This window comes from Aspergillus saccharolyticus (genome assembly GCF_003184585.1).
Source record: "Aspergillus saccharolyticus JOP 1030-1 unplaced genomic scaffold BP01scaffold_2, whole genome shotgun sequence".
NCBI classification, from domain to species: domain Eukaryota; kingdom Fungi; phylum Ascomycota; class Eurotiomycetes; order Eurotiales; family Aspergillaceae; genus Aspergillus; species Aspergillus saccharolyticus.
In genome coordinates this window covers 503,560-528,449 of record NW_020290612.1, presented here as the reverse complement: position 1 = coordinate 528,449, position 24,890 = coordinate 503,560, and the positions used below count along the sequence as shown (strand labels likewise).

Sequence of the window (24,890 nt, the reverse complement as noted above, 5' to 3'; positions counted from 1 at the left end):
TGGAGAATAGACCAGGGTGATCTTACTACTTAGCAACACTTACTTTGTATGCCAAAACAAGTACTATAGATCAAGGGAGCTGTATTTCTTTACTCTGTTGTCATCCTCAATCATCTTTTTCCACATCCACCGCATACGTCAATGGGTACTCGAGCCCAGAATAGTCTCACAATGGACGTGTGCAAGCTTGAAGTCTCGCCCTCCTACGATCAAGTAGTGGCCGCCTGGGCCATCTTCTGCCTGATATTCACAGGCCAGTCGGAGCTGTCCCATACCTACACAATATTGGAAACTGACACCCCACACGGCGAAGTACGGACGTCTCAGTCTGACACGCTGATTACCTGTCGAAGCCAATTACTGAGGGAAACCCGGGTGGTAGATGGCGATACTGTGAAGTCGGATCAAGATATCGCTGGCATTGTGCTGCAGACGGCGCACTTGGGGGGGTCAGTCTTTGCCGATATCTTAAAGGAGTTTTGCCCTGGGTCGGACGTTCTGGCCCTCCTTGTGACGCATGGCCAGCGTCTCTTTTCCTTTGCTGAATTGGACTTGCCGCAACCGCATTTTGTCTGTCGAATTTGGGAGAATGCCATCACGTTGGAGACGGCCTTTCCAAAAGGTACCGGCACTGCCATGGTAGCGCAAATCAAAGGACTTGCGGATAGTTTCTGTTCTTCAATCGAGCAGACCGTGACGAACTGTCAATCAGCAAAGACCTTGCAAGATATCGACATCCTTTCCGAAAACCAGTTGGCTCAGATCCTACAACGGAATGAAGAGCCCTACAGATCCGCGTGCGAGCCAGTAACTGAAACCTTGCTCACCAAGATTCAGAGAATGGCTGGTGTGGCGGGTGACGACGTGGCACTCTGCTCGTCCACACGCCAAATCTCGTACGCCGAACTCGATAGCCTGTCGGATCGACTGGCCGCAGAATTCCTGCAGTTTTCCGGGAAACCAGGTTCCTTCCTCCCTATTGTGTGCCATAAGTCGGCATTGGCCGTCGTGGCCATGCTGGCTGCGTGGAAGTTGGGAGCAGCCTTTGCCCTGATTGACCCAAACCTACCGCGGGAGCGTCAGGAATCTGTGCTGACGCAGCTTCGGAGTGAGGCTTTACTTCTCGTGGAGGAAGAAACAGTTCGTATTGCCAGTACTTCTACAGTCCATGAGCCCCATGAATTGCTCTATCCCTCGAATCAAGCTCCTCGCATATCACCAGAAGCTGGCCTGCTGCCCGGTTGTGGCTTGTTCGATGCCGCCTATGTCATCTTCACCTCCGGGACAACGGGAAAGCCAAAGGGGGTGGTCATTGAGCACCACAGCATCAGCAAAAGCATGACCAGTCTCGCAGACGCGAGTGGGCTTAGTAATGCCACCAGGATGCTGCAGTATGCATCATACACGTTTGATGCATGCATTTTGGAAATATTCTCCACGCTGAGTGTGGGTGGAGCGGTCTTCATTCCGACAGACGTGGAGCGAAACAACTTGCTCCCAGCCTTTATTCAGGAGCACGCCATAAACACCATGCTGCTAACACCTAGCGTGCTGCAAATACTAAACCCTGCAGAGTGCTCCACAGTCAAGACCGTTTTTACAGGTGGCGAGAAGATGTCCGCATTGGCGATAGAAAAGTGGTCATCCCAGGTCAGGCTCATAAACGCCTATGGACCCACCGAAACTGCGGTTCTTTGTTCCCTGTTGGATCGAGTCACCAACCTCACCCCTCCGGACAAGCTGGGGTGGGCTCTAGGTTCATCCCTTTGGATTGTCGATGTCGAGGATCCCAGCCGCCTTGTGCCGATAGGAGCCGTGGGAGAGCTCGTTGTTTGTGGCCGGACACTAGCACGGGGCTATCTTGATGATCCGGAGCGGACGAGAGCAGCGTTCTTGAATGATCCAGCTTGGTTACCGGACCTGGGTCCCGACAAGAGGGCGTCACGACGGGCGTACCGCACAGGCGACCTGGTTCGGTACGACGGTGATGGCTCACTACATATTGTTGGTCGAAAAGATCAGCAAATCAAGCTACGTGGTCAGCGTATCGAGCTGAGCGAGATTGAGCTTGCTGTGCAGGGCCTGCTTCCGCATGGTGTCGAGCTGGCGGTTGAGGTTGCGCGTCCTGGCGGGTCCAACAGTGCTTTCCAACTCGTATTGTTTATCGTCATCGCCATCGAAGATGACTATGGTGTCAATGCTGTCCCTAGTATTCTTACATCCAAGAATGCTGTCCGCCGGTTTGGCTTACTCACTAAGGATCTACCGCAGCAACTTGCAGGTGTGCTGCCCGGCTACATGATCCCCGCAATATACATCCCGATTTCTGCGCTTCCCTTGACCAGATCTGCGAAGCTTGATCGCAAGACCTTGCAATCATGGGTCGAAACCATGTCGGTTGCTGATCTCGCGACACTGGCGTCCAGTCCGGTGGCGGAAGGACCTGAACCGGTGGGCAGCATAGAGATAGAGCTACAGAAGCTATGGGGTCAAGTTTTGAGCGCCTCGCCTGACCATATATCTCGGAACGGACACTTTTTCCGTCTGGGAGGTGATTCCATCAAAGCGATGCAGCTTGTTGCAATGGGGAGAGACGCTGGAATTGCCACCTCCGTTGAGAATATTTTCAAATATCCAGTGCTATGGGAGCTTGCTAAACATGTTCATCCTGTGGATGACGAGGGAGACGGCCAATCTTCCGACCCACTACCATTCAGCCTCCTGGAGACGTCGAACGTTGAAGAGTTGAAGATAAACGCCTCGATGCAGTGTGACGTGGCTGCTGAAGTGATTGAAGACATTTATCCCTGCACACCTCTCCAAGAGGGTATGCTGGCATTGTCGTTGAAAAATCCCGAAGCTTATATAGCACATTTCACATACGAAACCCCGGCTGTTGAAATTGGGTGTCTGGAACAAGCGTGGCAACAAGTTCTGCGACGAACGAGCGTTTTGAGGACCCGATTTATCAGCGGGCAATCCAACGATTTCCTACAGGTTGTTCTTCGAGATGACCCGGACGCAATCACGGTAGTCAAGCATCTCGAACACGATCCAGCTAGCCAGGAATTTTATGTTACTCTGGGTAGTCGGACAAATCAAATCCATATCTGTCCTATCGATGACGGTCGTCGTGCAGCCGTCATTTGGTCCTCACACCACGCTACTTATGATGCGGTCTCGGTGCAACACATCATCAGCGATGTGGAATCTCTCTATCTTCAACAGAGGCCGCCCCTGTTACGAAACTTTGCGGCCTTCATTCGGGACACACAATCGGTCAATAAGGAGGCAGAAACACGTCACTTCTGGATGGATCAACTGCGGGATTCCGAAACCTGTGCATTCCCGGTGCAGCCCATTTCGCACTCCGTGAGAGCGGACGCCACCCTTTCACGAACAATCGCCTTCTCACGGAGTGCCAACTGCGAGGTGACCGCTGCGAATCTCACCCGTGCGGCATGGGCGCTGGTGTTGTCGCAATATAGTGGCCTCGAGAATGTTGTTTTTGGCGTGACGACGAGTGGTCGAAGCCTCCCAATCCGGGACATCGACCTGGTGCGTGGTCCAACCATCGCGACTGTTCCCGTACACGTAGCGGTGGCTGGCGGGGCAACTCTGAAAGACTTCTTGTCCAAGGTTCAAGAGCAAGCCGTGGCAATGATCCCTTTCGAGCACTTTGGCCTCCAGAATATCCGGGACCTAAGTCCCAGTGCGCGCTTGGCTTGCGACATACGGTCTTTGCTCCTTCTTCAATTCCCAGAGGACAGCGACCAGGACTGTGGCCATGGTCGACTCATGCGAAGCACTTCTTCCCAGATGGAGGATGTCCTCACATACCCGCTGAATGTTGAGTGCGTCTTCCGCCAACGCTCTATCCTGGTCACCGCCCAGTTTGACAACGAGTTGATATCGGAATCCCAGGTGGAGCGAGTCTTGGCAAGCTTCGATGCTGCCCTTCAATCCGTCACTCAACAAGATGACTCTGTTTTGCTCAACGACCTGAGGCACATCAGCGATATGGACCTTGAGCAGATCCTGGCTTGGAACAAAGACGAGCCTACACCAGTCACGATCCCAATTCATGAGATTATCATGAACCAAGCTCGGAGCCAGCCGTCGGCACCGGCTGTTTCGGCGTATGACGGTGACCTCTCCTATGGACAACTAATGATCTTTTCGATCTCTCTGGCGGATCTGTTACAGAAAGAGTCGATTGGGAAGGAGGAGATTGTCCCCATTTGCTTTGAGAAGTCAGTCTGGACGCAGGTGGCCATTCTGGCGGTACTCATAACTGGGGCCACCTTTGTCCTTCTTGACCCTAAGCTCCCCTCTGCACGGTTGGCCACCATTATCGAGGACGTCAAAGCACAACTTATCCTTTGCCAACCGGAAACGAGGAATGCTGTTTCCAGGACCAATGCTCGCTCATTTGTGGTCAGCCAAGATCTCTTCTCGTCCAATCGTGGACAAAGCGAGAGCACTTGGTTCGAATCACTTCCGCTCCTCAAGCCATCAAGAGTCGTGGCTGAAGACCCAGCCTACATTGTCTTCACCTCCGGCAGCACGGGCAGGCCCAAAGGTATTGTGGTCGATCATATCGCTCTGAGTTCCAGTGCCATGGCCCATGGCAGAGCCATCCAGATCGATTCCCAGGCCCGTGTGCTCCAGTTCGCGGCATATACTTTCGACGTAAGTATTGGGGATATTCTGGTAACCTTGGCACTTGGCGGCTGTGTATGTGTGCCGTCTGAGGCCCAGCGGTTGAATGATCTTAGTGGAGCTATAAGAGACCTGGGTGTCAATCATGCCTGTATTACAAGTACAGTGGCTATGCAGCTTGACCCACAGACTGTGCCAATTCTGCAGCGCCTCGTCATCGGTGGAGAGCCAATGAACCAAGCGTTGATTGACCGATGGGCGGCAAGGGTTGATCTGATCAATATATACGGACCAGCAGAGTGCACCGTCTGGTGTGTGGGCAAGCTGAATCTGACTGCTGTGGATTCTGCAAGCGATATCGGGCACGGGATGGGTGCCATAACCTGGATCACTGAAGTTGATCACCCCCATAAGCTAGCTCCCATTGGCGCCATTGGAGAGCTTGTTCTCGAAGGACCAACGCTGGCACGAGGCTACTTTAACGACCCCACGAAGACGGCAGAGGCATTCCTTATCGATCCATTATGGACCCGAGCACAGACACGGAGCGGGAAAGCCACCCCCCGACGTGTCTACCGCACAGGTGACTTGGTTCGTTATCGTCCTGATGGAACGATCGGTTTTGTTGGGCGACGTGATCGTCAAGTGAAACTGAGGGGTCAACGCATCGAGCTTGCTGAGATTGAACATACTCTTCGCCGGAGTCTGCCGCAGCAAGAGACGGAGACGGTTGTTGAAGTCATCAACCTTCAAGGGAAGACAAACAACCCACAGCTGGTTGCCTTTGTCAAGGGGAGCATGACTGAAGTATGGGACAGCTCAAGTGCCGTGGTTGCTGATCCAGTCGCGCTGGAGAGCTTCCACCGAATGTTGGCAGGCATTGACGAGCGCATAGCTTCAACACTGCCTTCCTATATGGTGCCTACCTTCTACATCCCAATGCAAAGTTTGCCTCTCTCTGCCTCGGGGAAGCTGGACCGCCGAGCGTTGAGAGCTTGGGGCGAGAATCTTCCGGCGTCTACCGTCCTGGCTTTAGAGCCCAAAATGAAGGAGTATGAAGCACCGGTGGGGGGGAAAGAGTCTCTTCTCGCTTCTCTTTGGTCCACAGTTCTGGAAGTGGAGGGCAAGATTGGACGCGACGATCATTTCTTCCGCCTCGGGGGTGACTCGATTAAAGCAATGAGATTATCCGTAGCCGCGAGACGCCACGGCCTTGTACTCTCGGTTGAGTCAATCTTCAAGTATCCCTTGCTTGCAAGCATGGCCATCCAAGTTGAAAGTTCTATGAACGATGGTAGCATGGACTGGGAGGAACAGGATCTGGCGCCTTTCAGCCTCCTGGAACCGGATACGATACGACGGATACAAGAAATGTTCGCTTCGAGTTACGGAATCCCACCAGAAGAGGTGGAGGATGCATCTCCGTGCACCCCTCTTCAGGAGGGTCTCGTCTCCATGTCGTTGAAGAAGCAGGGCTCCTATGTGGCCCGAGTCACTTTTCAACTCCCGCGCAACACTGACCTGGAGCGGCTACAGAACGCATGGCGCCAGATGCTGCAGAACAACCCAATCTTGCGCACCGTTTTTGTCAGTACCGAGTCGGATGGGGTCATGCAGCTCGTCATGAAGACTCAAGAGTCGCTGGTCGAAATGTGCCATTGTGACGAGGTAGAGGCTCGCGCTGCTCAATTTACCTTCCTGCCAGGTCGACAGAGCAATCTCATGCTGCTCACACCGGGCAGTGAGGACAAGGCTCCGACGCTCACTTGGGTGCTGCATCATGCCGTCTATGATGGTTGGTCCTTTCATCAGTATTTGGCCGAAGTCAACAATCGCTATTACGGATCTACCCCTGCTCCTGTGAGGTCCTTCGTAAAATTCATCAGACATCTTCGAAAAATGGACAATCATGCCGCGCAGACCTTTTGGGCGCAGTATCTTCGTGGGGCTCAGCTCTGCGATTTCCCTCCAGCACCAGTGACGGAATCCGAAGGGATCAGCGCTACAGTCCGCATGGAGAGGAAATTTGAAGTACCACAACGAGTGACATCGGATATCACCGTCGCTACTGTGGTGAGAGCCGCCTGGGCAGTCGTCATTGCAAGATTCACAGGTATGAAAGACGTCGTCTTCGCCTCCACGATGAGTGGTCGGAATGTGGGACTGAAAGGGATCGACTGCGTTCGTGGTCCTACCATAGCCACCATACCAGTTCGCGTTCAGCTCGATCCAAATGTCACGGTGGCGGGATTCCTACAAAAGGTGCAAGAGGAGGCTGTCAAGGTGATGCCTTACGAGCATCATGGGCTCCAGAACATTCAAAGAGTCAGTGACGATGCGCAGCATGCATGTGAAGCTAGGTCTCTTCTTGTCTTGCAGCCTGCGGAGTATTCGCAGAGCCACCAAATGCTCAATCTTTTCAAAGGTGACTCACGCCAGCAGGACGTTTACACCTATCCTCTCACCATGGAATGTATCCTGGGTACAAGCGGCACGATTGACGTGGTGGGGACATACGATGATACCTTTTGCAAAGAAGACTTTGTCTCTCGTCTTCTCCAATATTTGGAAGAGACAGTACGACTCCTCTACGAGTCAATGAGCAAGCCACTGTCCTGGGAGGTTCTTCTAGGGCCGCATAGAAATGATCTTGCTACATTGGAGCGCTGGAATTCGCGTGTCCCTCCAGCATCTCGGTCGACGGTTCATGCTCTCTTCGAACAATCGGTCCTCGAAGCGCCCAACAAAATTGCCCTTAGCACATCTGGCAGACAACTCACCTATGAGGAAGTTGACCAACTGTCGGCCTCCTTCGCCAAGTGTCTCCGAGGAAATGGAATTGGGCGAGGCTCGCTAGTGGGCTTGTGTTTCGATAAGAGCTGGACTGCCGTAGTGGCCATGTTGTCTGTTCTCAAGGTCGGCGGAGCTTTCTTCGCTTTAGATCCCACTCATCCCCCAGAGCGCATGCGGGAGATAGTGAGTCGAATGGACTCCGCTGTCCTTGTGACTAACAAGGCAAACATGCACAAGGCGGAGGTGTTCCATCATTGTGTGATCTGTATTGACGACGCCCTCTCGCGAGGGATGCACCAACCGGGATCCGCCAGCTTTGACCCCAAGGAAGTTCAGCCTTCGGATTTGGCTTTCGTTCTTTTCACCTCTGGGAGTACAGGAAGGCCCAAGGGAATAGAAATCACACATGAGGCATTTTGCAGCAGTATTCTATCTCATGCACCGAGACTGGGGCTGACGTCTGCCTCCAGGGTGCTTCAGTTCTCAGCTTACACATATGACGTTAGCATGGCCGAAATCTTCACCACCCTGGCAGTCGGTGGATCAGTGTGCATACCCTCTGCTGAGGATCGTCTGAACAATTTATCTGCCTTCATGACTGCGCAGCAGGTTAGCTGGTCCTTTCAAACCCCCACAATGGCCTCCTTCCTTCAGCCGAGCGCGGTTCCAACCCTGAAGACCTTGGTTCTAGGAGGAGAAGGCGCCACTGAGCACAATCTTCAGACATGGTCCGGCAGAGTCCAGCTCATCAATAGCTATGGGCCAGCTGAATGCTCAATTTGGACCAATTGTGCGGCCGGAATTGCAGAAAACGCTGACCGACGAAATGTGGGCCTGCCAGTCGGTTGCTCTATATATGTCACAGATCCTCAGGATCCCCAGTGCCTTCTGCCTATCGGCGCGGTTGGCGAGCTGCTTGTGGGAGGTCCAAACATTGCCCGGGGGTATTGGAAAGATAGTGAGAAAACTGCCGGCAGTTTTCTGTCTAACCTGCGGTGGATGCACCTGGTAGGGTGCACCGGTACCGTTTATAGAACGGGAGATCTGGGTCGGTATTGTAGTGATGGGACCATTGAGGTCCATGGGCGCAAGGATCGTCAAGTGAAGCTCAGAGGTCAGCGTATCGAGCTCCCTGAAGTCGAGTTCCGCCTCCGCCAGTGTCTGCCCCCTGATTCCGACGTGGCTGTGGACGTGATTCGGTCTGAAAGTGCTGGGTCTTTGGCGCAATTAACTGCCTTCATCGTTCTTCCGGATGTTGGGGACGACTTGTCGTTGCTCCCCAACACCCAGATTGTTACAGATGAGGCGGTGATTCGAAAGCTGAGAGATCTTGTCGATGCACTGGACAAGAGACTACCCGAGTTACTCCCTTCATATATGGTTCCCTCTCTATACATTCCAATCGCCACATTGCCACTATCCGCCTCGGCAAAGTTGGATAGGAACGCCTTACAGTCCTGGGCAAAGAATATCCCACGGACATACCTCTCAAACCTTATGCCTTCTGGACTGCATGGAGAGCAGCCTCAAGATCGCTGGGAGCGCCAACTCCAATCGCTATGGGCTGACATTCTCCGGGTTCCAACGTCTGACATCCGAAGAGGTGACCATTTCTTCCGCCTTGGGGGCGATTCCATCAAGGCAATGCGATTGGTTTCAGCAGCCTCTCGACACAATTTGCACCTCACTGTTGAACTCACATTCAAGCATCCAGTCCTGTACAAGATGGCAGCGCACATGCGTGAGCACCAGTCGGATGGTGTAATGAAGCCAGCACCGGCCGCACCAGCACCGTTCAGTCTACACGATCCCGCTCACGATATCAGTCAACTCCAAGCTGACATAACTGCACAGCTTGGCCTCAATTTGAATAGCTTGGAAGATCTATATCCCTGCACAGCTCTCCAAGAGGGGATGTTCGCCCTTTCGCTGAGGAATCCCGGTACATATGTAGGACAGTTCACATTCTCGCTGTCTGATCAAGTGGACCTGGACATGCTTGAACAGGCCTGGATTGATGTTGTGACCCGGACACCCATCATGCGTACGAGGTTTGTTAGTACCAGCGAGGGGCGCTTCATGCAGGCTGTCATCAAGGACGAGCGTGTGGTGCGCCGCATCAGCGCAGAGGATGAAGACTCGCTTCTACAGAACTTCCAGGTAGGACCAGGAGACAAACAGTTGTCTCAAGTGAATCTCTGCAGAAACTCCGTGGTCTGGATTGCCCACCATGCTGTGTATGACGGATTGACAATCCAGAACATCTTGCGTGACGTCGAGGCAACATACAGAGGCAAAACCAGCCATGCTTCTAGCATTCCATTCAGTCTCTTTGTTCAGCTCTCAACGATGACCAACATGGAAGATGCTCGGAATTTCTGGCGCGAAAACCTTGAAGGAGCCGAAAGATGTGAGTTTCCAGCCCTGCCAACGTCGGACTACCAACCACGTCCGACAGCCCTGATGGAGCGACAAATCCACTTCTCCCGCACGATATGCACGGAGGTCACTGACTCGAATCTCTTCCGCGCTGCCTGGGCATTGACAATCGCGCAATTCCTGGGACATGACGATATCGTTTTTGGACTCACAATCAGTGGTCGGAATCTCCCCTTGCAAGGAATTGAATCAGTCCGAGGACCGACCATTGCCACGGTTCCTGCTCGCATACAGGTGCAAGATGAATGGACCAAAGAGCAGTTTCTGCAGCGTGTGCAAGACTCCGCCACTGCCATGATCCCGTTTGAGCACCTTGGCCTGCAGAATATTCAGCGCCTGAGCGAAAGCGCGCAGTCTGCCTGCGATATCCAATCTGTTCTCATCTTACAGTTTCCCGATTCAGATTCTTCACGAGCATCAGATGAGCACGATCGACCAATTATGTCTCTAGTCTCGGGAACGTCCTTGGACGGCTTCTACACGAATGCCCTCAATATCGAATGTACTATGCACCAGTCTAGTGCCAACGTGATTGTCTCCTATGACGAGACCGTCATTCCAGCCACCCAATTACGACGCGTGTTGACATATTTTGATGAGGCTATTCAACATTTATCCTCGGGTTCTCCATGGACAAAAGTAGCTGAGCTCAAACGTCTCCATGCTCTGGATCAAGGGCAGATTCTTCGGTGGAACGATCGTTCTCTTGAGTACGCCGATGTTTGCATACATGAACTGATTCAAGAACAAGCTCGGCTCCGGCCCCATGCACCCGCAATTTGCTCTTGGGATGGGGATATACAATACGAAGAGCTCATTAGCTTATCCTTACAGCTGGCCGAGCATCTTCAACAAACATGTGGTATTAGGCCAGGCGATTTCGTCCCTATTTGCTTTGAGAAGTGCAAGTGGACACAAGTCGCAATTCTTGGGATCCTCTGTGCGGGGGCTGCCTTCGTCCCTTTGGATCCCAGAAATGCCACGTCCCGCAGAGACGCCATCATTCAAGACATCGGTGCCAGAATCATACTTTGCTCCGAGGGACTTCAAGAGGCTCTTAGCCCATCGACTGTTCTATCTTTGGTGGTTAATGACCGATTTTTCCATGGGACGAAACAGAGCCTTGATGTCAGAGATCGGATCCCGATGTCCTCTGCAAACAGCCCAGCTTATATTGTCTTTACCTCTGGCAGCACGGGCGTACCGAAGGGAATCGTGGTCGAACACTCAGCTGTGAGCTCAAGCGCTCTGGCACATGGCCGAGCCATCAAAGTCAGTAGCAGCTCCCGCGTCCTGCAATTTGCGGCCTATACTTTTGATGTTAGTATCGGAGACATGCTTGTCACACTCGCCTTGGGTGGCTGTGTTTGTGTGCCGTCAGAGACTGAACGAATCAACGATTTATCCGGATCTATTCAACGAATGCACGTCAACCATGCTTGTCTGACAAGTACAGTGGCCCTGCAACTCGATCCCCAAGAGGTCCCTACATTGCGGCGCCTAGTGGTTGGAGGTGAACCAATGGATGAGTCACTGGTCAATAAATGGGCCGATCAGGTAGAATTAGTGAACATCTACGGGCCTGCGGAGTGTACGATCTGGTGTATGGGCAAGGAATTGTCGAGAGGGGACTCGTCTCAGAACATAGGCTGGGGGATGGGCGCGACCTCGTGGATCGTTAACCCCCGTGATCCATACAAGCTTGTACCGATCGGCGCAGCTGGTGAGCTCGTTCTTCACGGTCCAACATTGGCGCGATGCTACTTCAAGGAACCAGAGAAAACGAAGGCGGCCTTCTTACAGAATCCTGCATGGTTGCCCTCCAACTTGTCCCAACAGAGCCCACGGGCCTATTGTACTGGTGATATCGTCCGTTACGGAGAAGATGGCGCCCTGCACTTTATCGGGCGTAAAGATCGGCAGGTCAAGCTCCGAGGCCATCGGATTGAACTTGCGGAGGTAGAGGTCAGTCTCCGTCAATTGCTGCCTTCAGAGACCGAGGTAGCGGTGGAAATTGTCACTCCAGGTGGCCCTTCTGCTGCTGCAACCCTAGCGGCCTTTGTCCGAAGTCCTGGTTCACGTGGAGATCATGTTATTTCTGAGGCTCCCAAGGTATTGACCGCAGCTTCGGAGAACCAAGCTCTCCAACATCTGGTTCAGAAGAATATCCAGCCCCAACTTTCGGACTTACTTCCGCCATATATGCTCCCATCGCTATACATCCCGGTGTCCGCCCTCCCTCTGTCAATCTCCGCGAAGCTTGACCGTCGAACTTTACGAAAATGGGCAGAAAGCCTCTCTGCATCATTCTTGGGGAACACATCCGCCAACTCAGCTGAAAATCGTAGGTCACCAGAAGGTGAACTAGAACAGTCTCTCAGTTCTCTCTGGATTACTGTTCTCAAGCTCGTCGATCCTCCCGGGCGTGATGACCACTTCTTTCGCCTTGGTGGTGATTCTATTCGTGCGATGCAGCTGGTCAGTACCGCACGACGCCAGGGTATCTTCCTGAGTGTCGACAAAATCTTCCAGGCCCCGATCTTGCGTCAGATGGCAGCGGCAGTGGATCGGGACACTGGCTCTTTGGTTGAATCAGCCAGCAAGGTACAGTGCTCACTGATGCCATTTGAGATCCTGGGTCTTTCATCCCAGGAAGAAGATACGCTCAAGCAAGAGGTGGTATCGCAGTGTCATGTTCCACTTGACAATATCGACGACATGTATCCGTGTACACCACTGCAAGAGGGCCTCGTAGCCTTGTCCATCAAGGAGCCTGGAGCATACACCGCGCGCCTCTCATTCCCACTGTCTGTCGATGTAGACATCAGCATGCTCAAGCAGGCTTGGGAGAATGTCGTGCAAAGAGTCCCGGCTTTGCGGACTCTGCTTTTTTACTCCAAGACCAGAGGATTGATTCAGGTTGTCCTGAAGAAATTCTTTTCTTGGTCCGAGGATGCTCCGGAAACTGGCAACGCTCTTGTCATGGACCAGCTTGCGAATCAAACTGCGACCAGACCGCTCTGCATTTTTACCATAGACGGAATGGTGTTGACATGGACTATTCACCATGCTCTCTATGATGCCTTCTCGTTGAATCTCATCTTCCGCCTGCTGGACTGGGAGTACAGTCAACCTTCCCTGGTGCCCCCACCCTTAATGAGATGTGAATATCGGAAGTATATTGCAGAGGTCTGTAAACGCGACAACTCGCAGGCCAGAGTATTCTGGGAAAAATATCTCTTCGAAACACCCGATCCAGTCTTTCCTCATCCGCACAACTCCGCATATCGACCTAAAACGCGAAAGGCCATCAGAACTCAAATGCCTACCGATCTACGATCGACTTGCACTACAGTCGCAAACCTGCTGAGAGCAGCCTGGGCATTAACAGTGGGCGCCTACGCCAATCTGGACCAGGTGGTCTTTGGAACAACACTTCACGGCCGTGATCCAACCTCTCCTTACCTTGCTCATGCTGTTGGGCCGACAATCGTCACAGTCCCGGTCCGAGTATCCCTGGAGAATGGGCAGTCTCTCGGAGAACTGCTGCAAGATATTCACGACGACTCTGCCCGCGTTTCAGTGCACGCTCATCTTGGTCTTCAGCAAATCAGCCAGCTGAGTGCGGACGCCCGTCGTGCATGCAACTTCCAACATATGTTCCTGGTCAATGACGCATCCACGGAACAGGGCATGTCAAAAGTCTTGGGAGCGCCACTAGTGGTGGACAACAGCGAGAACTTTCAAATGTACGCGCTCGAAGTCGAATGCCAGGTGCATGCCTCGGGTGTTCAAGCCAGAATGTTTTATGACAGCGAGGTTATCAACGACACGAGGGCCAAGTGGATGCTGGAGCACTTCAATTCTATCTACCGCGCCATCTGCTCGGCCCCTGCTTCGATCAAAATCTCGGCTTTGCGTCACGCAACAGCAAGCGAGCAACGCGACCTTCTCCTTGCAAACGAGAAACTTCCTGCTCCGGTTCCAAACACACTGCACGGGCTGTTTAGCGAAAAGGCTGATCAGTACGTGAGCAGAACGGCCGTGCGTGCTTGGGACGGCACCTTTGATTACAGCGAGGTTGACGAACTCTCTGATCAGCTAGCTCAACTGTTGATAGGGAAAGGTGTCAGTCCTGGCTCTCATGTAGTCATTTGCTTCGAGAAGTCCAAGTGGGTTTGCATTGCCATGCTTGCAATCCTGAAGGCCGGTGGGGTGTGCGTGCCACTCAACGTTACCTACCCCTTGGAAAGAGCGCACTATGTGGTCAGCCACGTGAAGGCTCTTGTTTGCCTCTCCAGCGCCCGCTGCGCAAAGATCTTCAACGGCTGCCATGTGGATGTGGTGCTCGTGAACCACATCACGTTTGACGGTCATATTGTAGACCCTCCCAGGCTACCCACCGTCACTCCTGATGATGCCGCTTTTGTCATGTTCACCTCGGGGACTACGGGATACCCTAAAGGTGTCGTCCAAACCCATTCGAATCTGGTGACTAGTACTTTAGCCATTGGTACACGGATGGGATACACCGCCAATTCCCGTATTCTACAGTTTGCTTCATTCACCTTTGATGTCAGCCTCGGCGACATCTTCGGGGCCTTCTTCTTCGGTGCGTGTATCTGCATTCCCTCCGAGCAACAAAGGCTGGATGCCCTCGACGATTTCATCCGAGATATGCGGGTTGATCAAGCCTGCCTTACGCCCGCCGTGGCACGGACCTTGGCTGGCAAGCATCTGCCAACGCTGGACACACTGAGTCTAGGTGGTGAACCTCTTCAGCTTACCGACATTCGCCATTGGGCAGGGAAGGTTCATCTTCGCAATATCTACGGGGTTACCGAATGCACCATCTGGTGTGCGATCAGCGACCCGATCGACCCGAGCTCTAGTTCGCCGCGAAATTTCGGGTATGGAATGGGTGCACGACTGTGGATTGTCGATCCGGCCGATACCGACTGTCTCATGCCCCCCGGTGCGATTGGAGAACTCTTGGTCGAGGGACCCATTGTTGGCAAGGGATACCTTTACGACGCAGTCAAGACCAAGACCAGTTTCATCCGCAATCCACCGTGGCACCCCTTGGTCCAGCGTGGCGACAAGGTCCGACTCTACAGAACTGGCGATCTGGTCAGACTGGAAAATGCACGATCATATGAGTACCTCTGCCGTAAGGACACGCAGGTCAAGATCAATGGACAGCGGGTCGAACTTGGCGAGATTGAAAACCAACTTCAACAGATGATTCCCCCCCATCTGCTAGCCATTGTGGATCAGTTGTCAGTCCTCAATTCCAAACCCCTTGTCGCCTTCATCGCGTCTCGTGATCCCGCAATGGCGACACCGCTGCTGGAAGAGGAGAGGCGAGTATTGGTGACAAAGGTCCGTTCAGCTCTTTCCAGCATTTTACCCTCACATATGCTACCCGCCAAGTATGTCTTCCTTGAAAGACTGCCGCTTTCCGCCTCTGGAAAAGTCGATCGCCGAGCACTGCGAGAGCAAGGGGAGGCCGTCATCGTTGATGCCAAATCTGAAGGAGGGCTAGCCGCGGAGCACTTCTCAGAGCAAGAGCGCCAGCTTAGTGAGCTGTGGAAATCATCAATCCGCCTCGATGGATGCCCCCTTGGACCGGACAGCAATTTCTTTGCGGTGGGGGGTGACTCCTTAGCCGCAATGCGCTTGGTCTCTTGCGCGAGACATGCTGGCATTGACCTTTCTGTGCAAGCTATTTTTGCGCATCCGACCCTTGCAGACATGGCCGCCCAAGCCGCTGTGAAACGTGTCAGTCAATCACAAACTGGGAGCTCTTACGGACGCTTCGAGCTTGTGCAAGATCTGGATTTAACTTCGATCAAGACGGAGGTGATGTCTGCTTGCAGCATCGAGAGTCAAGATATCCTCGATATCCTGCCCACTTCGCCCCTTCAGCATGATTACATGGTAGCAGCGGAGGGAAGTCCGGGTTGGTTTTGCACGCAGTTTGTCGTACAGCTACGTCCGTCTGTGCAGCTGAACCAGTTGCTGCATGCATGGAAGATGTTGTTTGAGTCCCATGAAATCCTTCGTACGCGGATTGTTTGGGACGGCGTGCGGTACTTGCAGGTTGTGCACCGCGCGCCATTCGCCGTCACACTTCGTTCCGAAGACGTGGCGGCGTATTTAGAGTCCGACCAGCGATGCCCCTTTGTCGCTGGCGGCGAGATGCACCGAATGGCGATTATCCAGGATCCGGATGACGTACCCACTCACCTCGTCTGGTCTGCTCATCATGCCATCTACGATGGTTGGTCGATCCGTCTCATTCTTCGTCGCCTCAGCCAGCTCTACGGAGCCTCGGAGGACGTCGTGGACGGAGCAATCATCGAACCTATTGGCAAGTACATTAAACATATATCGCGGATCCATCGGCCTTCCGCCCATGAGTTCTGGACATCCCAGCTTTCGGGAACGCGCTGCCAACCACTACGCCAATTGTCCGCTTGCGGGAAGCAACCCTGTGCCAACGCCTTTTACGAACATGAGTTGGTCATCACGCCTACCCATTCCCCGGACCGCGACAGCAACAACAACATCACCCTCCCGACCATCCTACACGCGGCGATGGGGTTGCTCGTGGCCCGGCGGTCTCAGAGCCCAGACGCCGTCCTAAGTTTGACTCTGACCGGGCGGAATGAGGCGATCGCCGGGATCGAGGAGGTCATTGCCCCCATGATCACCATGGTCCCTCTGCGCATACCCGTGGACCCGACCACCACTCTGACGGCCCTTCTCCGCGACGTGCAAGCACGGCTCCAGGCAATGATTCCCTGGGAGCATACCGGCTGGAGCAACATCGCTCGTATCGATCCAGATTGTGGCGCCGCCTGCGCCAATGCCTTCCCTATGGTCGTCCAGGCCTTCCAGGATGATGACGACGGCGCTAGCGACACATCATCCCTCCTCCTCGCCGCCGCACATATGCGTGCGATCCCCATGGGCGCGCCTCCCTTGCCGATCTTGAGCGAGTGTCGCGTGCAGGGTCCCGCGGTCATCACCTCCTTCCGCTATGATCCCAGTCTATTCGACCGTTCCTTCATCGCCGATATGTGCGTTGAGTTCGAGACTTTGGTGAAGGGTCTGAGTTGCCCCTCCGCAACCAAATGCATTGGAGAGTTGTAGAGTGGTCTTCATTCAGCTGTGATGGAAGAAGGGCGCACAGTCGTATAATCTGCTTTTCAGAATGTTTTAACCCTAATTCATCGGGGGTGGACGAGCAAAGGCATGTTCGGAGTGGGGTTCCGCGCGGGAAGCCCGCTGATGGGCCCAGATTTTCTAGGGTTTAGTCTTGTTTAGATGAGAATCTGATTATTCAGATTCAATTTGATGCTTTGTTACTATACTACAGGGTGTTGATACTATATGGACTTCCCAATTAATTTAGACCTTAGAAGCTATTTGATTATATTCTATCAAGTTTGGCAGGATTTACTCTCTTATATCTCATGCAGTAGCAGTTTTGAAAATAAATGATGACTTACTGATGTCTCGTGGTCTAACCTCGTCCGCCTATCATGGTAAACGGGTTGAGTGAGACTGCGATTCTCATGATCCTATTGTCTCCGCCAAGAAACCCCATTACGACCCACCTGTCCACCGAGATGATGACTACGTGATGCTACATATCGGAGCACAGTGAAGCAGCCACTGTGCCAGGGGCTCGGGATATCATTCGGCCCTGCCTTGTCGAGTATTGTCTGCACAGTTTGCACCTGAAGCAGAGGCAGGTGGGAGTTTGACCGCTCCTGTATATTTACAAGAAGCTTCCCATCAATACATACAGTGACAGCCAATTGTGGCATACCAACAGAAAAATCGGCATTACACTATGGGATGAGTGCTGGGGCAGGGGAAGAAAACAGGGAAACTGAATGTTGAATGCCATGAAGCAGGAGAGATATTCCCACGTAGACTGGTTTAACAAACTCAATCAAGCAGTAGAATGGACAGCTTGGCAGGAGTCACGCCTCGCCTTCTCATTAAGGAACAGCCCTGATACCTGACTCAATTCGCAATCCACCTCCCACATCCAACCATCCCCACCTCAAGATACTCACCAGCCACACCCACTTTCAATTCAATATCAACTCCCTCTCTCCGGCTGCCACAAACCCAGCGCCCCAACCCAATCCTCACGTCACCGCATCTATAAATACCTTCCCCCAAACAGTGAGGCAAAGCAACCCCACCCCATCCCAACTCCTCCTACGTAACCGGCAGTATCCACCACTATCATACCATCACCACCAAATTTTACACCTAAGATCCACCCAGCCTCACTCCCCCAAGCCCTCACAGCAACCCCATCCAATCCCAGCCCTGCATCTCCCACCACACACTCCACCCAACCAGCTGGAAACTGAAAACGGAGCATGACAGCTCATTCCGAGTGGAGCCCGGGCCACTGGGTCCGGTCCGCGCAAGGGGGGTGGGGTGGGGGGGAGGGATCCACATCTCGTCGGGCACGTACCACCCCGCGACCCAAGAAGACCGAGATCGGGAAGTCTAGACTATCGAGGGTGCGAAGTTACCGTAGGGCGTACACTACGTCCGAGAGAATTAGCTAGTATAGAAACGGGGTTTAGAAATGTGTGTTTGTTGGTGTTGGAGCTACAGCTCAACCCTACTCTCATTCGGGATACTCTTGTTCGGAGAACCCGGCGCCGTGAACTTTGTGTCGTTCGGTGCCAACCAGACTCCTTGCCTGACTGCCAGCAAGCAAGCAACAAAGGCTGAAACAAACTTGGGAAGTGATTGTCCCGAGTCGGTCGGGAGGCTGGCAATGCGCTGCAGCACCTCGCTTACCGACATCCGCTATGCATCACCCAAAACAAGATTCCTCCTCGAAGACAGACGACTACTACCGGTGTAGTGTGCAGTAAAAGCATGCATGCGGCGCTGAGAAGGATTTAGGTTGCGGGTAGTGCTTGCGTTTGTTGCAGGGATTCGGCATGCGTTGTTCTTCTTGGCGCATGTCCTGTGGCTGTGGGAAATCATCTGTCTGTCTGGATTATGTCCGCGGTGTTTTGCAATGCTTCTCCCGGGATGACAGACTAGGGCATTCCAGGGACGTAGAGGTGCTTGCGGGACTTGCGACGCCGACCTGGCTGCAGTGGTGAATTCTCCGGTGGTGATCGGTGAGGCCTAGCTTGTTTAGGGATGAGGTTCGTGCTGAGGTGACTGTCGGAGAATTGATGCCTTATGAGAATCCTGTTTCGGGGTGGATGGGAGATGCGCTGGGGGTCGAGTTGGATTGTTTGGGTTGTGAGGGGTGAAAGTGTGGCTGTTTGGGGTTGAGCATGGTATCTACTCTACTACTAGGTGTGAGACGGTCGCTCTGGGAAGTAGTGCATACGTATACTGAGGTCTTTGAAGCTACTAAGGTAGAGTACGAAGTCTAGGGCCATATGAATAGTCCCTACTAACCTCCACTAGACCCATCCCAACGACCAATCATCGCAGGCATCAATAATGCTCGCAATTGACGAATCATCCAGCCTTGATCTACAAACTACAAATACAATTGGGCACGTCGAACCACCAATCACGACAAAGGAAATTCAATTGCTGGGCGAGATTCCCTGCTCGGGACTCTGCAAAAGAGGGGGACGATTTTCCCCTAGTGGGAGAAATCAATGCCACTAAGACAGAAAAAGAAACAAGTAAAAGGAAAGGCGCGGGCTGCAGGTAAGCTGCAGTCCATCATGCTCTAGACTACCTACTAAGTACAAAAAAGTCTTGCATCCGAAGGGCGGATGAGTCACAGCTTGCAGGCCATACATACAATAATACAGTAAGTACGTTTCGGCTGCAGCTTCTCTTGGACGGGCTTCTTCCGCTTTCCCCCCGGTGTAGACAGCATGAAGCAGGGTCGCACGACAGATCTCGGTCTCTCTCTCTCTCTCTCTCTCTCGCTCTGGCATCCTCATCGTTGTGCTCGTTTCGCTCCGTGGTTTTGCTGTGCTCACTATGGTATTTTTTTGTGGGAGCGGGGTTTCTGTTTCCTAAAGTCGAATTGACCCGATAATGCGAAACAAATGGAAGAAAAGCATTGCAATGAGAGCAACGGAGAGAGAAATGCGACAATGGAGAGAAAAATGAAACTCTCTTCAAATATGCCAAGCGCACTGCAGAACGCGCAAGTGCAGCAGTAGCAACAGGTCCATCGCCAAAACCAATGCGGTCGGGCAAGGATGAGAAGGCTGGGGCTGGACGAGGCCGCGGTGGGTTCAGACCCAACTAAAGCCCTTCCGGTGGACAGATTGATCCGAGTGATTTGAGGGACAGCGTGGTAACAGCGTCTTGGCTGCATAATACCGAAATAGACAGGTATCCAATTTCGCGGTGAGAGATGACAGGACAATTTCAATCCCAGACTAGGTGTCCTGAATCAACGGTGGTAGTCCGTCGGCCGGTAGATGCGGGACGACTCCTTGACACGCTCATACCGCTCGGCCGCATCGGATTCGTACAGCGACCCCCGGCTGGGCGAGCTGCGAGGAGAGGTGTAGATGATGGCCCGGTGACGCTTTAGGGACCGTGGCTCGCGCTCGATGATCGCCTGGGAAGGGCGCAAGTAGTCCTGCGTGGTGATGCGGCGGGGGGCCACGGGATAAGTGGCATCGTAGCTGATGACTGGAGGGGCCGAGTTGCGAGGCCCGGCGGCCGACTTATTCTCCACGCGCAGCCCATCTTCGATGGCCAGTAGCAGCTGACGCGCGGCAGCGTACTTCAGAGGCACCTTGACCAGACAGGATCGGTTGCGTTCCAGGTCGACCACCGAGTAGATCTTCCCCTTCTTGCTGCGCAGGTAATCGGCCACGTCTCGAGCGTACTGGTGGCCACGCTTGCAGAGTGACCGGTCCTCTTCGCGGGTCTTGAGGGGATTGGCGCATCGAGAGCAGTGGCTGGCGTGGCTCTCAAAGCTGTCGAGGACGTAGGTCTCGTCGGCCTCGAGCTCCCTCACCGGGACGACCGGCTCGACGACTTGCTCGACCTGGTGAGGCATGCTTACGGATCGACGGAGACGGGGCTTCGAGCGTAGAGAAACGGACTCCCGGACGGAGGTGTAGATAGGGGGCCAGAGAAACCGAGTGGATTTGAAGGGCGACAGTGTGACGGATGGGTTGAATTGAGCCCTGAGTGGGCACGTGGGGAGAGAATTAAAGTGTAGCAGTAATGGATGAACTAGCTGGAATGTAGCAGGTATGACCCGAGCGAGACTATATAGTCTGTAGCAAGTCTGAACTGAAGAGTTGAATGCGAATGGATAGAATGAACATCAGGAACAGAGAGGGGAGAAGAGGAGGTTATATAGTTTGAGGACGGGCATGGAAGGCATCCGTGAAAGGGGGTAGAATGAACTGCAGGAGGGATTCATGACGGATCTGGTCACAGATGGGGACGCTAAGAAAAGTCAGTCATAATCTAAAATTAAATGAATAAAAACAATAACATGACGATGAATTGGAGGGTGTGGCAGCCTATGGAACAGAAATTGGCGGAGAAAGTATTGGCTGGTGACTGTAAGGCTGGCAGACTGTGGCTGGTGCGGTTTGGTGAAAGTGAAGGATGCGAGTGGTGATGAAGGCAGTGCATTTCCACCTTTCATCTCCACTTCCCAGTTGGAAACGCACTGTCTTCAACCAGATCGCCAGTTGGGGGGGTTAATTGTAATCTGATTGGTGGTAGGGGCTGCAAGAGTCGGTCAAGTTGGATCATTCCTCTCCCTAATCTGTCCTCATCTGACAGTCTGACTGCACCGGATGAACACACTAAGAGAGGATAGGGTTAGTACAGCAGTAATGCCACGAACGGCGGGTGTCCACAATCACACTAGTCATCCCCAGTCTCCGTCTAGTCTATACCCCTTCAGGGTGTCGGGGAAGCCGGTGAGTTCGACGGAGTCTCCTCCACAGAGTCATTCAGAGTCATTGACCGATGGCTAGTGTTGTGGCTGAAACCCTCGTGTTTCCTGCGCCACAATCCCAACTGCCCCCTCGTCATCTTCCTTCGTTCCTCAATTCTTGGCTGATGTTCACTCTTTTTGCTGGTGACGCCATCGTCGGACAAGTGACAATCTCCAACTGACTGTGGCTTGACCCTCCAGCTTGACCGAATGACTACGGGTTTTGTTGGCTACCTCTGTATGCCATGTTATGCGACCAGCTCTCCCCGCGTCAGGGCTCCATCCCCGCCCTCATTTGTTAAGCAGCCGCTGTCAACATCGCGAGCGGTATTCGAGACAAAAGAACCCACCAGTTCCAAACTGTCGGGTCTCTGAGCTATCTGCATATCCTATCATTCTATTTATTAGGCTCAGTTCGATCTAAGAATATGCACAGCAAAGGACGCACCCACAACCACTTTCTGGGTAGCATTACTAACGAGGGGATCGAACCGCCAACCCTCCGCTATACGAGGACCTGTCGATCTTGCAAGTGCTAAGGGCTAAGGCATCAAGCGTCTCAGCCCCTGGGGGCCCTGACACTAGTAGCCCCGATCAAAGCTCTTGACGGAGTGCAATGCCCAGAAACTCCTCCTAAAATTCAGCCACCGTCAAATCGATGACCGTCACTGGCCGTGATTTCCCTCCCCTTGCGCTCCAATCCCGTCGAACCCACACGACGGACGGACATGGGGGTTTTCCTCCTTCTTCCCTGCTACCCACGGGGTTTGGATCACGAGGTTCATGCAACCTGCGCGTTTTCCCTTCTTCGCGTTGTTCCTTTTTTCCATGGGTTAATGGTAAAGGGCCTACTGGGAAAGGGTCGCAAATCTGGTTGCAAGTACCATGCGCAATGACCTTGGGTGTGGCTCGTATCCTGTCGCGGTGGCCTGGGGGTTGCTTTGGTTATGGCTTGCCACCTGAGATGATTGTTCCCTTTTGAGACTCGCGGTCGTCACCATCTGCGCAGCTCTTAGTACACGCTTTACGGATGCCGTCTGGTTTTGGGAATTACTAATTCAGTCAGCAACCTCGACCGGGCTGATTCATCGGATGCTGCCTTGCGGGTAAGTTGTTGCTGGAAGCCGCCGCACGCGGTGATCGTGTGAGGGGTTGCCTTTGCTGAGCGATTTTGAAGGTGGGTGGGTAGTCAGGCTGACTTCGGTGACTCTTATCGCCACGAGGACCGGATGATGGTCATGATTCTTCTATGATTCCTTTTGCTGACCCCAGTGACCGTCAACGAGCATCACCCGAACGCAGAAATCCAACAGTGCTTATCCTTCCCCTCAAGATGACAATTTAACTGCATTGCAGTCCCGGCGGTTAAAGATCAGGCATCAGCATTGCACATCCCAGCTGAAGTCTCGTTATCGACCATATCCAGGACCCCGCCTCCTCACCCCCGTCTGTTTGGTTGTGGTTTGTTCTGAGCCAGCAGAGCCGGTGTTGCAACAGGTATATATTTTAGAGCACTATAGCCCTCAACAACAACAGCCGGGCTAGCTCAATCGGCAGAGCGTGAGACTCTTAATCTCAAGGTTGCGGGTTCAACCCCCGCGTTCGGCTTTCTCTTTTGCTCTTTGGGTGTACAGCGATCGGTGGTTCGATGTGCCAGCCAAACTTTTTCTTTTTTTTTTTTGCGCAGTGGTTGTGGAGTGGTTCGCGGGAGGCGCGGGATCCACCGCATTGGATCCACTTAAAATTGCCATTTCCGTAGTCTGGTTTACATACTAGTAGTGCATGTCCATACTACACAGTACCTTAGTCAGGCGAACAGCTAGTTGACAAATGCTATTGTTTACAAATGAGTCCACTCGAGACTGTACATCGTAGCTGCATCGCATGATCACATCCTGACTGTGCCGGTTGGTACCTGCTTTAGCCCGCTGCACGCCCACCGAGATCGGGGTCTAAGCCACCTGATCCCATGATGTCAGGGTCTTAGTCCCGACGGCGATCGGGTCTGACTGCATGCAGCACATCGAATATTCTTACTTGTAGGCTACGTTTACATGTGGGTATAGGGTGTAATGGAAGATAGATAGATAGATTGGGGACTATCATACTTTCGATCCAGAAGTCGCGAATAAACTGCCCCAGCCGCTAAATCATGCATCGTCCCTCCGATACCCGTTGGGCAACCAGCGTACAACGCAACAGGCCAATACCAGCCGAGACAATCCTGCGGTTTCTAGTTGGCACGTAACCGACTCCTATCGTGTCCAAAGCCACAAGTGTACAAAGAAGAATTGACTCTCCAGTTCAGTAATGAGAAAGAAAAGCCCAGTTGACCCATCCCCTCATTGCACCGATTCCTAGCACCGTACTCCGGCGCTTGGTGTTGTCTAAAGAATCGATATAGCCTTTCACGGCACAAGAGCGACAGGCAGGCACAGTACATCAGTTCAGTGCCCTAAACCACACAATAAGCCGGATTAGCACCCATCCATCCATCCAGATTGTGACTGCCCCGGAGGAACGAACTTACTACTGCTTGCACACATTGTTGGTACACTTGCTGCATTTGCCGTGGCAGTAGCCAGGCCCGACGCAGAAGTTGCCGCACATATCGGCTCTGGCCTCGAGGTGCTGGTCCTTGGCGATGAGGCTGTCGGCCGGGGTCACCATGGCAGCTGCCTGGGCGAGGGCTGCTAGGAGGAGAGGGGTGGTGAGAGTGAGAAGCTTCATTGTCGCAGTTGGTTTGTAGAGTGTGGCTTTGTTGATGGATGTGGGTAAGGAGGTAGAGGATGTGAGTTGAGTTCTTGAATTGAGATGAGAGAGAGACAGAGATGGAGGTGCGATTGTGATGAGAAGACATGAGATTGACAGAAAGGGCTTCATATATACTCTCTAATCTACATCTTGTGTTCATTCACTTATTCACTGCTTTGAATTGCTTTATTGTCTGTAAAGAAGACATTCACTGCAGCCAGCTCCTGGTACCGCTGTCCGAGGAGTCACGCAATGTCCACGAGATATTACCTACTATGGGTGTCACTCACTTTGCAAC

General features: G+C 53.0%; 3 protein-coding genes and 1 non-coding gene across 4 annotated transcripts; 2 read left to right on the top strand and 2 right to left on the bottom strand.

Annotated features, from left to right (window-relative positions):
* Positions 1 to 141: 141 nt before the first annotated feature.
* BP01DRAFT_388346 (acetyl-CoA synthetase-like protein) lies at positions 142 to 17,258 on the top strand (the record flags this gene model as incomplete). Its single annotated transcript, XM_025577820.1, has 2 exons — positions 142 to 7,638; positions 7,693 to 17,258. The coding sequence occupies 2 exons, from the start codon at positions 142 to 144 to the stop codon at positions 17,050 to 17,052; spliced, it is 16,857 nt and encodes a 5,618-aa protein (XP_025435257.1). The 3' UTR covers positions 17,053 to 17,258.
* Positions 17,259 to 20,073: 2,815 nt separating this feature from the next.
* BP01DRAFT_75176 (uncharacterized protein) lies at positions 20,074 to 21,142 on the bottom strand. Its single transcript, XM_025580072.1, has one exon. The coding sequence runs from the start codon at positions 20,936 to 20,938 to the stop codon at positions 20,321 to 20,323; it is 618 nt and encodes a 205-aa protein (XP_025435256.1). The 5' UTR covers positions 20,939 to 21,142; the 3' UTR covers positions 20,074 to 20,320.
* Positions 21,143 to 23,373: 2,231 nt separating this feature from the next.
* BP01DRAFT_t30 lies at positions 23,374 to 23,446 on the top strand. Its single transcript has one exon. It is a non-coding gene; the product is annotated as a tRNA-Lys (tRNA).
* An 834-nt stretch (positions 23,447 to 24,280) lies between these two features.
* On the bottom strand, positions 24,281 to 24,568 carry BP01DRAFT_378840 (uncharacterized protein; the record flags this gene model as incomplete). Its single annotated transcript, XM_025577096.1, has 2 exons — positions 24,281 to 24,293; positions 24,372 to 24,568. 2 exons carry the CDS (start codon positions 24,566 to 24,568, stop codon positions 24,281 to 24,283), a joined length of 210 nt encoding a protein of 69 aa, XP_025435255.1.
* Between the last annotated feature and the right edge of the window lie 322 nt (positions 24,569 to 24,890).